This window comes from Mugil cephalus, chromosome 17, assembly GCF_022458985.1.
Source record: "Mugil cephalus isolate CIBA_MC_2020 chromosome 17, CIBA_Mcephalus_1.1, whole genome shotgun sequence".
Lineage (NCBI taxonomy): Eukaryota > Metazoa > Chordata > Actinopteri > Mugiliformes > Mugilidae > Mugil > Mugil cephalus.
The window spans coordinates 13,926,791-13,942,303 of record NC_061786.1 but is presented as its reverse complement, the minus strand read 5'-3'; the positions used below and the strand labels follow the sequence as shown (position 1 = coordinate 13,942,303).

At 43.8% G+C, this 15,513-nt stretch overlaps 1 protein-coding gene across 1 annotated transcript in view; it reads left to right on the top strand.

Moving 5' to 3' along the window:
• pacrg (PARK2 co-regulated) overlaps positions 1-15,513 on the top strand; it is a 123,451-nt gene that overhangs the window by 48,847 nt on the left and 59,091 nt on the right. The window contains exon 3 of the mRNA XM_047610411.1: positions 11,949-12,120. Within this exon, the coding sequence (XP_047466367.1) occupies positions 11,949-12,120 (172 nt within the window). The remainder of the gene's footprint in view (positions 1-11,948; positions 12,121-15,513) is intronic.

The following is a 15,513-nucleotide window of genomic DNA, read 5'->3' as shown; positions in this document are numbered from 1 at the left end:
CCATCTTCGGGCACTAGCTATTTTTCTTACATCCAAGCAAACAACATTAAATGGAAGAAAGGCTTTTGTCCTCCCAAGTACATATATCTCTGTATATTTTCTCCATCCTTTGTAGTACCAACCAACACCGGTTGCAATCGTTCCCCTGCTGTGACTCCGCATCCCACTAGCTGGTGAAGTCAGACTATTATTCCCATTTTTTGTTAAAATGGTGAATTTTTTTGAGATGAATATGTGTGAATGTGCAATGCTAAAATGACATTTTAACAGTTTTTTAAGGCTTTTGTTTCTAAATTCTAATTTATGGAAGACGTGAATCGTCAAAACAACATATGAAGGTTTCTGTAGCTTTAGAACAATCCAAAAAGTATTGTTTCCATCTCCTCTCAAAATTCTTTTATTGTTTTCTGTCTGATTAGAGATACAAACTTAACTGTCGGCCACACTTTTCTGTGGTTAACACCTAACGGCAAGAAGGTTCTGGGTTAGAGCCTATACAGAGTTTGCGTGTTGTCCCTGTGCCTGCACGGCCTTAAGTGTCCACGCGAGTGCGAATGTTTGTCTCTTTGTGTTAGCCCTGTGATAGATTCGCCCCCTCCACTACCCTGTGATAGATTTGACATGTCAAAAACATTTTTGACATTTGCAAAGTGGTTCTACCTGCTGTGCTACATCACATCTGCTGAAAAGAAAAGTAACTATTTACTCAATTTCTTCGTTATTCCTTTTCTTTCAGTAGAAAAACACTACCAAAACAGGTCTGTTTATTTTTTTTTCTTTCCCATCGATTCCTGCTTCGTTAATTTTTCCGAGCACTTCTTTGAACCACTTGTTGTTCGGTTTTCTCTGTGCTTCTGTCTGTCTTGGAAGAACTCGTTACGTCACCGAATGTTTACCCCATGCGGAGCAAGACTGCTCCAGAAGAATGCCTTTATTTCACGGAGAGAGAAATGACTGGATCAAAGGCTCACAATGTCATTAGGCGCCGTTATTTTCCTATTCAATATATTATTAAAGGTTATACCATTCCTCTCAGTTCTGTTGAAAATTCCATCCAGTCGCTCCACTCCGGGGTGACTGGGGTGGTTAGATGCACCATTTTTATGCTAATTGGGCTTTTTTGTTTACTAGCAGGAAAGGAAAAAAGTAGAAAAAGATGCACGTGGTAAGTCATTTCATAGTCTGGCAAGATTGTTGTGTATCAGAGTTCCAAGAAACACAGACGTTTTCTGTGTTGACTGCGGTTTTATAAGAGCTCAGCCTTGCATGTGCATGTTTGTTTGAGCTGAGCACAAGAAGCATTTAACAGGTTAAAAGTCTTAGAGCTACGGCGCCTATAACTGAGAGGTAAGATCACCAAAAAGCATATCCTCAATTCTGGATTCTGTTTACCGTGTTGATAGCTGGTTCATTACTGCAGACTGCTATCACACCCTTGTGAGTTATTTGAAAAGGTTGGATGGTCACTGACATCTAGATGGCATCTGCATGCCTGTGTCTTAATTTATGAGGCTGGGTTCCTAATAAATAGGTTGACGTGTTAGACTGTTTTAATTAGAGCAGTGTGAGGTGTTGTTTTGAGTATTTTTTTTGTGCATGCAATTTGTTCTTAAGTCTTTGTTGTTGATCCCAATGACATTTCCTGAATGAATGAACTCCTTAACCCCTAACTACAATACATGTGTCAGGAGCTGGGTTGGCTTTCCTCTACCTCAGACTTTTCATTCTATCTGTAGTTATTTTTTAAAGTGTCTTTCATTAGTTCTTAGCACTTCATTCTTGGATATTTTTTATTGCAGTTCAGAAGAATGGAAGCAATTTTGTCCCATCAGCAGAGCGCTGCATTCCTTTGCATTCAGTTATTCATCTGATTATCACATATCATGGTCAGGCTATACCAAAAGATGAATCCTGCAGCAGAAGCAGCAGCAGTAGTAGTAGTGATGGTAGCAAATGTGTTTGTGCTCGGAATCGCACATCACAAAATATTCTACCATTTCAAAAGCTGCCTTTCATCCCACTCATGTGGTCGTGCATGCGAAGCTCTTTAGTCAATCCTGTGAAACAATCCTCTTTTTGAGTTTCACTCGTTTTGTCAAAGGTCTCGGATGAAAGTGGTGAACCGTGGGACTGAAGACAGTAGAAGATAGATCAATGCTTCAAAAAGGCATCTTCCTCCCCGCAGGCGGATAATGGTGCTTTGTGTGTTTTTGCTTGCGTGTTGATGTGACCCTGTACAAAAGGGTCTAATTACATGACCGCCTGGCGCTTTCGTTTCTTCATATTCATCGCATCAAATCATTGTCTTATTTCTGGACCATCACCTGCGCAGCTGGCCGCTGCTCCTAACTCAAAGGGTTGATTCCACATCACCTGACAAAGTGCTTTGCCCTGACATCACTCCTGAACCCGAACAGAGAGGGCCGCAGCGTTCTCATGCAGCACATGCAGCTTTTGATGAGAAGCCTCAATTCTCCACTTCACCTTTTATTGACCCAAAAAGCACGCCACGTCTGTGGAGTCGCATCCCTCGTCCGTCTTTCACAAAGTGGGGACTTGTGGGGGGGTGTTGCGCCTGCTGGACAAGTAACGTTGTCTTGTACATTTCAGCTCAGAGCTGTGTCAATCCCCCGGCTTTCCTGGTTTACGTTTAAATACAACACAGTAGTCCAACTTGACTTTTACAGTGGCTTTCATCTTTTCTCTTCCCCCCCTTTCACCTCCGTCTCCCCTCACATTAAGAGAAGCTGAGTATAGAGAATGGGCTATAATCTTCCTCTAAGGGTGAACAGGGGGACACAATATGGGGTTAGTTTATTTTTTTTTTTTTCTTTGACCCATCCATTCATTTAATTTTAACCCATTTGCTTTGTTTGTTGAGTTCCTTCTTGTCTCACCCTTTACTTACCCTTCCCACTCCGTTCTCTGTTTCTGTCGTCTCCCTTTATGCAGCCTGGATAGCTCTATGGAGTCCAGGCCCTCTTTGATCTGTAGTCCAGAACACAGGATGAGAGTTATCCGCTGGCAACAACAAGAACATCCCATTAGGAGCTGGACAGAGCCTTGACAGACACTCTTTGCCGCTACTGCTACCGCTGCCGCTGCCGCTGCTCGGCCCTGAAAGCTCACTGCCTGCTGCTACTGGTCCTGCTTAGTCTATCTACTGCTCTGTGGCTTAGGGTGGGCATTACTAGCTCAGCAGACTTAAAGCACCCACTCAGCTTGAGGTGCACTTGTTGAATTTCAACATTTTGGCTGCCTGGTTGTTCAGGTTGTCTTGGCAGAGCTGGTATTTTTGATTCATGCAGTCATCATTTGGTGTCAGATGTATTCTGCTGTAATAAGAAGGTCCACGAGGAGTCTTGAATCCACAGGTGATAGGTGGAGTCGGGGTGCTATTGATAAATACATCTGTTTTCATGATTGCGCCACTAAAAACGTGAGGTCAGGACTAAGTGGCTAAGTTTGAAGTTGATAAATGTGGATCAACACTTTCTTTTCCCGAAATCATTCCGACTCAGAACGTAAAGAAGACGTTTGACTAGATAGAACAAGATAGACAAGATTTCTCTGCTTGTCCAGCCGCTCAGACATGTGAACGAGGAAATCGTAGCTGCTGCTGTCTGTTTCACCGCAGCACGTGGTTACATTTCTGGGGAGGTGCACGTCAGGTTGCACGGTAGGCTACGGCATAGAGTCTGCAACTTTGCTTCCCTTACAGGAGATAGAAGTAACTCCCGACCGAGCTTCAGTCTTACGGTTAAACTACACTACGCTTGGTGTAAAATGCATTTTAAGGCGTATATAGGCGTAGCACTACACCTGAGACAAAGTCTTACACCTAGTCAGGGGCAGGTGTAAAGCGAAAAGGCCTATTCATTTTTAATGGTGAAAACTAAATCATTTATACGATAGAACATCTAATATTCCCTTTCAACAAGGCTTCCATTTGTGTGCAGTGCATGACACTCACATCACTTAGTTGCACCTTGTGTTTTAGATGGTGTAACTATTATAAATATTTAACTTTTTGATATCCAGCTGGTAGTGGTAAGCAGTCTCAGTAAACTAGCAATTGACTAATCTCCCCTCAAACCTTAGATGGTCCGGTCCCACTTCTGTAGAATATTCTGGAGGTTTTAATTGCAAGATCGTGTTTTTTTTAGTCAATAGTTTCCTTTTCCTGGGGATGTGCTTGGCAACCTCTGTGAAGAAATTAGCCTTCTGCTATAATACGAATTGGTGGGCCCGGTAATAATAGCACCACGTCGCTCCAGTATGTAGTCAGATATTTTTAACGAGGGAAATGTTGGCGTTAATAACTCATCCTGCACCCAATTCTCCGCGTAAGAGACAGATAATCAACTTGGAAAACAGAGACGAGGTCACATTCAAACAAACTGCCTCTTAATCATTTTCTAAAGTTATATCTCATTTTTATTGTCTTGATTTTGTCAACACTGTTTTTTTTTGTGTGTGTGTTTTTCCAAGTACGCACAAAAAAATGTCGCACATCCGGGTAGCGCCGCCTTGTTATCTTAAACAGGCCGAGCATTTGTCTTGGTCTCTATTGTTTTGGCTTCATGCACAAAATCAATGGAGCTCATTCATCACACACTCATTGAAAATGAGCGTATTTGTTTGAACATTTGCAAGGATTTCTCAGTGCGGTGTGAGGCAGCCGAGCAAGATTTATCACAAGTGCGAGCGCTAGATGCTACAGTCACAGTGCTTGTTTGCTGAAAATGCATTATTCCATCCCCTTATCTTCCCCGTGCATCTGACATATCACGGGATTGCACATGCGGTGCGTTATATTCAAGTAATTAATGCATACATATCACACATAAGAATACACACGCGGACGCGCAAAAAAAATACTCACTGTGGTTCCTGTTTCCGTCACAAACAACCAGTGATGGATAGGCCCTTTCCATTTTAAACAGGGAGAAAACACATGCCCCCGGGGACCCTTGTGTGTGGAAGTGCTTTGAAGTGTCCACATTTAATTCTTCTGTATGATAAATGAGAGCGGAGCTGCAGTTGTAGCCTGTGAGGAAAAGCTCTGCTTGCTCAACAAGGGGAGCGGTAACAAATGTAGCGATAGCTGATAAGCTGACTGTGTCTCTTGCTCTCGCTTGTTGTTCTGCTCCCCACAGACCCCCACAGCCAGATAACAAATCCATCCTATCAATCAAACCCATCAATGGCTGGCTGCAGATTAGAGGCAGTGATTTTGGGGCTGATTGGAGGGGAAATGCTGATTACACCTCCCTCTCTCTGACTTGATTACGCTCTGCCTGTGTGTTGTCAAGCTCGGCTGCTGAGCTGTAATCACTGGGAGCTAAGACGCTGTGGCTCCCGAGCAGGCAGACGCAATCGCACCACTAGCTGGCGAACTGTGACTTCATGACCACAACTCGGTCCCTTAAAACGCCTATACCTCACGGAGCATTTAAACTGCACTCAATCCATGTGAAACCTTTTTTTTTCTCTCTCTCTCTCTCTCTCTTTTTTTTATTTTTTTGTTATCCATCTTCCGTCATGCTCCTCGCCTTCCTCCTGATTCTCTCCGCTCTTCTGGCCTACTTCCATCGCAGCGGTGGAGGGTCCCATACTGGAGCGCACTCACTCGAATAAACACACGCAGCAAGTCCAGTCCTAATCTGAGCTTTATTTAGCCGCCTCGCCCTTAAAACTGGAGCAGTTTCCAGACGGCCTCTTCCGCGGCCACTCCAGCTCCTTCTAACATTACATCCCTCCAACACCTTCATCAGCCTCACTTCTCTCCGTGTTTACTTCCTGTCATTCACTGCGGCCGCAGAGAGCCTGCTGCGGCGTCTCACTCCGTCCGGCTAGCGGAGGCCCCCAGTTTGTGTTGTGTACAGGAAAAAAAACTTCACGACCGACTTGGAAGAATGTAAACGAAAACTGTTTGGCAAGTTTGAAAGGTGTGTGTGCGCAAACGAATTGGTTTTGCTTGCTTCTTAGTTTACGGAAGTGTAATTGTGACGGGCCCTCAGTGGGAGAGCAAACCAACGAAACTGGAGAAACACAAATCGAATAATGAGTTTGATGATGACAGTTTGGGTAAACGGGGATTGTATCCGTATATATATATATATAAAAAAAAGCCTAGCCTAAAGCAGCATAGTTGGACCTCTATAGAATCTGTTGCTTAATATTCAAGTGACTTGTTGACTTTCGTAACTCACGGTGGAACGTTTTTGCTTTGCGTGTGATAAAGACTTTGTCGGGAAAAAGGAATTACTCCGCCGCGTGCAGTTTGTAATATCTACCAGGACTTTCTTCAACTTTAATTACAACATTTAACAGTAGCACAACCTCAACGGGTAGGCTGTCTACAGGGTCACTCTTTCAATTATTCCGGCTAATGTTTGCTGCTCTAATAACACCCTCCTGCTTTTAATCCTCGGCACACCATTTGCGACTGCCGGCATGACTGTGTACCTAAATAAAGTTCTTTTTTATCTCGGCGTGTGTGTGTGTGTGTGTGTGTGTGCGCGCGATTTGCGTGTGTGTGTATGTGAGAGAGAGTCAGGTTCACGTAAAATTCATAACTGGCTGTGTCCTGGTTTTGAACTATCTTTGAAGCCACGAAATTGTCTCATCGAGCGCGTGTTAGGTATCATTTCAATTGACACCATGCACTCTGCTACTAGTGCTTTGAATTGAGCATACTTGCATGCTTGTTAGATGGAAACAGCTGTCAGGGTAGATAGCGAGAGTGACTCACTCCTCTTCCCCTCACTTATCGTTTGCCTATTCCAGTCTTGCTCCTCTTATTGTGACCTCCAAGAAAGTCAAAATATTCTGTTCTTCTTACATTTTTTTTCCCCCCTCTATTTTCTCCCTATCCGTTCTCACATTCACAGGGAGCGCATGCACGTGGTGACTGATTTCTAGGGAATGTTTTGGCCACAGGTGTGCTGTGCACCTGTGGCACAGTTGGAGACAAAGTTGGATTAGTATGAATAAATTATCAGTGTGTGTTGTGTGCAGTGTGCTCAGTTCCAGGCAGACCTGAAATATTTCTTTCTGCGATTCAAGCTTCCCTCGCAAGAAAATTGAAATCTCTGTGCAGGGGTTGTAGCATCTCTGCGAATGATTAAACTGCATTTTGAATCAGCCGCAGAGTTTTTTTTTATTTTTTTATTATTATTTAGCTGTGTTGACAATAGAAAACATTTTTTATTGCAGCTTATTTCTCAGTCGTAATTAATAACAAATATGCTGCAACCATGTTAATGAAGGCAATAGGGAGATGTCAGCATACATCTTCTGGAGGAACCAACAAACCGAATGTAGAAAATGATTAAGAGTTAAATTTAGCCGTAGTAGTCACCTGCTGTGAAATGTCTGCTAAATTAGGTGCATCTGTAATTTAGCTTCATCTGATAGTAGATGATTGCCTCGTCTGCCTTGCCTCTGTTGCACTTTCTTCTGTGATTTTATCTGTCTCCTCTGTCGGTTACCAAAATAGTAAGCAATTGGTTTTTATTTTCCTTGTGTAGCGCACAGTCGGATTTACAATAACAATGCATTTTGTTACATTTTCACTTTGTTTTGTCTTTCTTTTAGTATCATGAAAGGGAAACATAATGTATACAAGGTTTCCATGTCTGACTATAAACCTAGGTCAAGGATAGGATTCATGAGGAACAATTTAGAAACTCAACGTGGGGGAAACGGGTCATTGTCTGACTCCACCTAACTCCTGGCTAATTAATAAATGGGCGACAAGGTGGAGCATGAGTGAAGCAAGCACATAGTGACACCATGAAGTCAATATCACACTGATGACTGATAGGAATCCTGTTGAGGTATGTCATTGTTTGATTTTCTTGTTGGTTCATGCCTTCCTCCTATGTCCCCGCAACCTGCAGCCCTTTCAAAACACATCTCGTTATGTCACGTATGCGTTCTGCATTCCTTCTGGTTAGTTTGCGTAATACATTTTTGGCAGTGTAATGAACGATTCATAGTGTGAGTGCCACCAACAGGAAGCCAATTTCTCCTCTCAAAGCCGAAACAATTGACAGGAGCCCATCTGCCAGCTCATCTAAATACAGAAACCTGCACTCATGTTAACAGAAAGCAGAATCCAGGTCAAGGCACTGTGGCATCATCAATTAAAATAGCATCATTGTCAAACAGCTGCTATGCAGTCAAACCTGCCATGTCACATAACTGAAATTGAACATGTGGGCATAGAACAATGGTCTTCAATATTTTTCCCATGGGAAGCAAATTGGCAGGACGCAGTCGACGGTTTTATTTTAAACATGGCTATTTTACTTTGCTTGAAAGCTTAGTAGGTATGGCTGCATATTAAATACAAAAGCATGGACCCATAAAGAGCAAATTAGGCCCTCTACTACGCTTTCATGGCCACATACATGCTCAGAGAACTGGAGTTACAACCAGGTAACTATTTCATTTACTTGACTAACCTGAAGTTTGGTTTTGTAATTGCTGTCAGCCGTCACTCATCATTTTTATCACTTGGTATTTCATTCTATTAATTTTTTTTTATGTCTTCAGTGACATTTTCCTTTTCTTTAATAATTTCATGAAAGCTTACGGTTCACGCTTCCAACTGTATAGCACCATTGTGCTTTTGCCAAAGCTGGCTACACCTCAGTGAATTAGGGAAGGTCTCTTGCATGTTACCGTGCCAGGCACTAATAGAAGCTTGGCGAGCTGTACTCCGACTGCTGTATTACCATTTAAACAAGGATTTAATCAAATTGTTTGATTTGATGTTTGGAAATGAATACCCCAGTGACTGCTGCATTGGATACAGAATCTTTCAAACAACTTTGTCACCCATTTAGGCGCTTTGGGACCAAACAGCCTTTTCGTTGTTGGCTGTTAAAAGAAATTCAGTGCACTCCAGGAGCTGAAACCTGATTGACATAAATGTATGATGAGTGACCCAGTAAGCGCATTTTGATTGGTTGAACACATGAGTGCAGATAGATGTTAGCTGGGCAGACTATAGCCCCTAATGGACATGACCGACAGTGCAGTCCAAGCTTTCTTGAACCGGCTTTCTCTTCTATTCCTACTGGTGGTGGAAATTTGAAAAGCTATTAAAGGTATTAGTCCCAGGGCACTACCCAGTGGGTCTAGTCTGGATCAAAGACATGCCTACTCTCAGATCAGGAAGTGGAAACTACGGATAAAGCGATATCACAGCTCCACTTTTTGGAACAGATTTTTACCAGCAGACATTCAAACATGTCCAACTCTTTAACGTCACTGCGAGGGCCGCTGCAGCCCATAAGCTAAAAAATGAGAAGGCTCTGCTTGTTTGTCCAAATCACATTTGATTAGCAGCAGTTACCTCAGGAGTAGACTGAAGAAAACCCACATGTGCTGTATGTGCGCACATGCAAAAATAAATTTCTCTCTCTTTGTCACCTCGCACTATATCTTATCCTCTATTTTAGACTGTGTGATTTTTACCCTCATAGCCATGACTAGAATGACTCACCCCAACCTGGCAAAATAGCTTACCATATCTGTGCACACACAGCCTATACAGAGTCGCATGTACGTGTTTTGTACAGACACATATCCCCCCTCACTTACATTCACCCACACACACACACAGGTATTATATATTAAAAGTGGCATCGCGCTGTTTTCGCCCTCCCGGTCTCTTGTGCCTGTCAGGGGCCTCCGATACCGCTGTTTAATGAGGAGAGGCTCTCCTTACCCTCGTCCGGTCTGCCTCTGTTGCCGCGGGTCTGCTGTTGCAGCGCTGACCAGAGGAGACATGTCCGTCTGAGTCCCCGGGCTAATTGCTGCTACTGGGCTGATAGTCTTTCTGTGCTCCACTCTCATTGACTCCCCGCGCTCCAGGGTGATTCCCACAGGCACCCAAAGACAAACAAACCTGGGCGGACGATCGATAACGGATGCAAGAGTTAGCGCTCAGCGCAGCGGCTGATTAAGAATCTCGGGGAATGTACCTGTGTGTGTGTGTGTGTGTGAGCGTTTGAAAGGGTTTGCCCATCGTCCCAACTCTTAGGTCAGACCCAACATGCTCGTTTGTGTTTTTTTTATGAGCAAAAAAGTTTATTTATTCTCACGACTGCAGCATATTAAATTACCCTGGAGGTTATCATGTGATGTAATGTTCCCGAACTGGCAGACAAGATCATGTCATTGACTAAATGTGAGATCTTATAATGTATTTAGTGCGAAAAGTAAGGCTGCGTGTTATTTTCTGACATATTGTAGACATGCTTCTCTCTTTATTGAGACGTACAAACTACACGTTGTAAAATAATGGAATGACTGTTACTACCACAAGTACTTGTTCTGGAACAGTGTTGTACATATTGTTTCCGCGGCTTGGTTCAAAGAGGCAGCTCATGGCGTGACGTGTCCCTGTGTACACCACTGACTGCCACTGGCTAGCCGCGGTGTCATCTCCCCTCTCCTCACCCTCTCTCCTCGCCCTCGCTGCCCCTTTCTCTCTGGGCTCGTGTTTGCTTTTGTTCTCGTCTCCAGTCGGCCTGACTCACAATGATGATCTTGACCAAGCGCAGGAAAAAAGGTCAAGGTTGGCCCGGCAAATTGCCTCAAAGCAATCAGCCCTGTCTCCGCGCGCCAACAGTGTGAGCTCTCTGTCTCTGTCACAATCTCGCCATCTCTCCATCTTTAGTCTCTCCTTCCCCCGTGTTTGCGTTTACCCCCGGGGTGGGGGGGGGGGACAGATATGTGCCAGGGATGATTGGCAGCCGGAATTCGGAGGGGGGTGGTGGCCGGCGGTTTGTGGGGATCGACCCTGCTTTGAAGTCTCGGCTCTGACCGGCGGTTGGGCGAGCGCTAGGGACTTGAAAGCACACAGTGCCACTGGCTGGGTGACATTTTACCACAGAGGAACATGACCCAGCAGGGTGCGGCGTGTGATTGTGTGTCTTTACATATACTATATATGTTAATATCTGTGTGCGTTCGAGAATCTCCTCTTGTCCTCAAGCACTGTTTGCCTGTGCACCAAAGGGATTATCTTTCATTACATAAAAAACTGAACCGCTAACCTCTTACTCCACAATTGTGCCATTGGGATGCAACGCTACAGCTGATGCCCCTGATATAAATACACACCCAGTAACTTGATCCAGTGCTCAAATACTTCATGAACCGCAGCCACATGTAACTTTTCAGATCTTTTTTTGAAACACACACACACGAGCACACGTTTCGGTGCCTGAAGGACAGTCTCCTTTGGTTCAGCTGCGCATTCACGTCCCGTGTGGCCGAGTGGCTTTTGTGTGACGACGTCTCACGCATGAAAGACTTTTAATGTGTCACACCGTATCCGCACAACCAACTTCAAAGTCGGCCTGTGGCCTGTGGCCTGTGGCTGGGCGAAATGTCTTCGTCCGCCACCTGACTGTGTGTCTGCGAGTGTGCCTTTCTGTCTGTCCTGTAACGGGTGTAAACATGTGTTAACGTGTCAGCCCGCAAGATGCCACATGCCGCTGTGTCATGATCTCCCGAACAGCTGTCCCCCGCTCTGTGCGTATAAGTACATGCATGTGTCTGTTTACTGTAAAGGTCATAAATGGCTGCCAGAGGAGGTTTGACCTTAGATCTTTGCGCAAAGCCAAGGACAAAAAAGACATAAGGCCATCGTATTAGCTTATATCTTCAAAAACACGTGGCATTCTGCTTCATCTTTCACTGCGCATATCGGTGTGTGCTCTTGCATGCAGAGCCTGTGTGATTCGGTGTAGGAAACAGACAGTTCATCCCTGCTTCTGGCTAATGTCTTCATGAATGTTCCAACAATTGCCCATGAGCGAAAGACAGAAGTTCTACCTCCTCTCTCTGCCCGTGTCAGTGTATTAGGATTAAAGAAGCAGCTATTAATACCTGCGATGAAAATGTACGCTTTCCGTCCTCAGGTGGATGTCGAGACGTTAGACTACCACCACTACCTGCCACTGTTCTTTGATGGTTTGTGTGAAACCGCTCATCCGTACGAGTTCTTCGCCCGCCAGGGAGTCCATGACATGCTGGACCGGGGAGGCCCCAAGATCCTGCCTGTCATTCCCCAGCTCATCATCCCCATCAAGAGTAAGTCGGGGAGGGTGTCTGCGCTCACGGTTTATCAATCACACAAAACTGAGCGGCTTTCCCAAGTGACCCTGTGGGTTTGTTGATGTCATTTTACCTTGATCGTGTTTCCGCCCACAGGAAAATGTGTCTGGAATTTATAAAGGCTGGTATTGTTTTAGGTTAAATATGATTAGAAAGGTTGCTGTAAAGCTGTATAAAATTTTTAAATCACCAAGGAAAGACACAGAAAATATGTCATCACTGTCACACATGACCAAGATTAACCCTTTGACTGGCATTATAACCACACGGTTGATCTTTTTTGTGGTAGTAGTATGAGTAATAGACAATAAAATGCATGATTTGTCAATTTGTACCTGTTTTCTAACCATTGGTAGTCATTCAATTTGTAAGATACACAAATTTGCACATGTGTTAACACATTACATATACAAATATCTAACCTGTGACTTTAATACTTTCTGAGCTACGGCGCTTTCGAACAGATGGCCATAGCTCAAAAATACACATTATACAGCGTTAGTGTTTATATTGTATGAATCTGTAGAATCGTGTGAACATTTTACTAATGATATGTCAAAATATTCAGTTTGCAGCGCACACTATTGATATAGATTAAAAATGAGCGACATTTAATTGTGATTAATCGTATTTCTTACTGTGAAAGTCAAAGGGTTGAGATGACCATTTTCAATTAAAATACAACCAACATCTACATTAAAAACCATCTTTTTGCAAACTTTTCTTTAAGTAAATATTATTCATATTTCATGAATGATTGACAACCAAGTAATCTCCCCAGACTTTAATTGCAGCCCTTGATAAATAGTCTTGCATGTCATTACTTCATTATTCACTAGTTTGACAACTTCATTAGTATCGCATCTCCGTTTGGTAACAAATCCCAAAACCAGAACGCTCCGGCAGCCTCAGACAGCGTGTATGTCCGCACCCTCAAAGGTGCAGACAAGTTTATGCGAGTGTGTCTTTCACCTTTTAGTCCACAGTGGCTCACGGATTGTTCCTCCCGTCTGTATAACTCTGTTGTTCGCCCTATTCCAAATGGTGCCTGTGTCTGCTGTATCTCTGTCTGCTCTGCTCAGTGAGCGGCAGCTCATTCAGCTGACTGCACAGCAGCCTTCACCAGCGAGTGTGTGAGGGGAAAACACATCCTGTCGCTTCAGACTTTTGTAAACATAGCTAAAATCACAGCGTAACTTATGCATGTGCTGATTTTACCAGACAACTTCGTGACCATAAAATATATATATATATATATGTGTATATGTGTATATATATATATATATATATATATATATATATATATGTATATGTGTATATGTGTATATATATATATATGTGTGTGTGTGTGTGTGGCAGTTAGAAAAGGTTTGGGAGGTTGCCGGTTGTGTGCGGTGTTCCAGTCACTACTTTTATACTTGTATAAAATATAACAAGCAAATGAGGACAGCTTTATTGGAAATCCAAATTTATTAAAGTGGAGTAGACGTGAGCGCAGAGAGTGAAAGAGATGTACACTGACAAAACTCCTGCTGAGATTAGGTAGCACTGAAGCACAAAAGGTATGATGATGTATTGCAATGGTATTCTGCCTTTCTGACTTTCAGAGATAGTGTCTCTGTGAGTTTCCTTGACACCGTTCTGTCTTTTAACTTGTTAACTTGGCGAATGATGGAATGACTGCATGGTGTTAACTCCAAATTCACTAGATCCCGAACTAGACCCTCAGAAGGCCCACGTTCACTCTCTGACGAGCTGTTCTGTTGCGGAGGCACAGGCAGACGTAATGTTTTTGCTAATCGGTGTACATAGCCTTAAACCTGCTTTTTAATTCTGCAGTATCTTTTCAATAAATGAGAGGCTAATAAGACACAAAAAACAAACACATTTAGTAAAAGTCAAGTACAGTTGGTAGGAAACCAGATGTTCAGTAAATTAATGAATAATGAAAAAAAGAATGTGAAAATATTGAATTTAAATTATTTAATCAACACGATCCGTGTTTATCTAAAAATGCATTAATGTACCTTTCGTACTTTCATACTACCTGTCACGTTATTCCCTTGGCAACAAACATCGAACAACATGTCATAAAAAGACTCACCTGTCTCGCAGTGCGATGCAACCAGTCCTGATGCGACGCCCTAATTTGGTTTTGCAGTCGTACTGTTCCTATTATTACATTAACCCTCAGGGCGACGCGTCCTTGTTTCTGCATTCGCCCGAAGACGTTGGCTCTGAAAGCACGCCCGATAATCTGACATGAATGCGGTGACATGCTACATTTAACTGTGTCACCGTGCTGCTGCGCCTCCTTACCTTTCCACACACACACACACGCACACACACACACACACTCAGTGGGCAGACGTAGTAGGGTGGAAAGATCGAGTCTCAAGGCCAAGTGGTCTCTGACTTTAAAAATAGACACGAGAATTTACAGTGATGCGGTCAAGAAAGGTTTCACGTGGGGTGACTTCAAGGAAGGGGAGTACGGAGAAGAGGAATGCATAGGGTGGCTTGCATAGCGTGTGCGCGCACACACAAGCTGTCTTTTGTTTGGCGCCACTGCCAAGTGGAGTGTCAGTTTCAAAGTGGGAGCCTTTAAGTGGCGCCCAGTGAGCCTGCGGTAGTGTTCATGTCACGGGCAGTTGGCTGGTGGTGTGTACGTGTGTGAGTGTGTGTGTGTGTGTGTGTGTGTGTGTGTGTGTGTGTGTGTGTGTGTGTGTGTGTGTGTGTGTGTGTGTGTGTGTGTGTGTGCACGTATCTTCCTTGTTTGTGTGCGGGTGTTGAATGTCTGTGGAGGCATAGGGGCGTGACGGCCAACACTAGGCAGGGCTGTTGGAGACGCAGGGACACGGTGACAGACTGACCCTGGCAGGAAGTCGCACCGAGCGCACGCGGCACCGTCTAAACCGCCGTTACACATCAACTTGTGTGCGGTATCTGAAGCCTACTGTGTGCATTTGTGTGCGTGCATGCACGTGTGTCACTGCATTTGGTTTTATTTCGAAATAAAAGAAAAAAATGATGTAGTGAAATACATAGAAATTGCCATACATGTTATATCTAAGCACACGATTTACCAGCATATTTTGCCTTTTTTTTACTCTTCGTCATGAACCACCCGGTTTACATGCACCTTTATAATACACACAGAATGAGTGAAGAAGAATTTTTATAAGTTCAAACCCCTCAGCAGTTTGCCTTTGGGGGGCCAGACCAAAGGTGACAGTTGTGCTCTTCATGAAAACACACGCTTCGCCCCGATAATGGAATTTTAAATGGCCTGCTCCTTATTAACTTTTTGGTTTATTAAAAATCGGGCCCGATTCGCCGTCCACGAGGCGAAGCCGCCAGTCCGTGTCT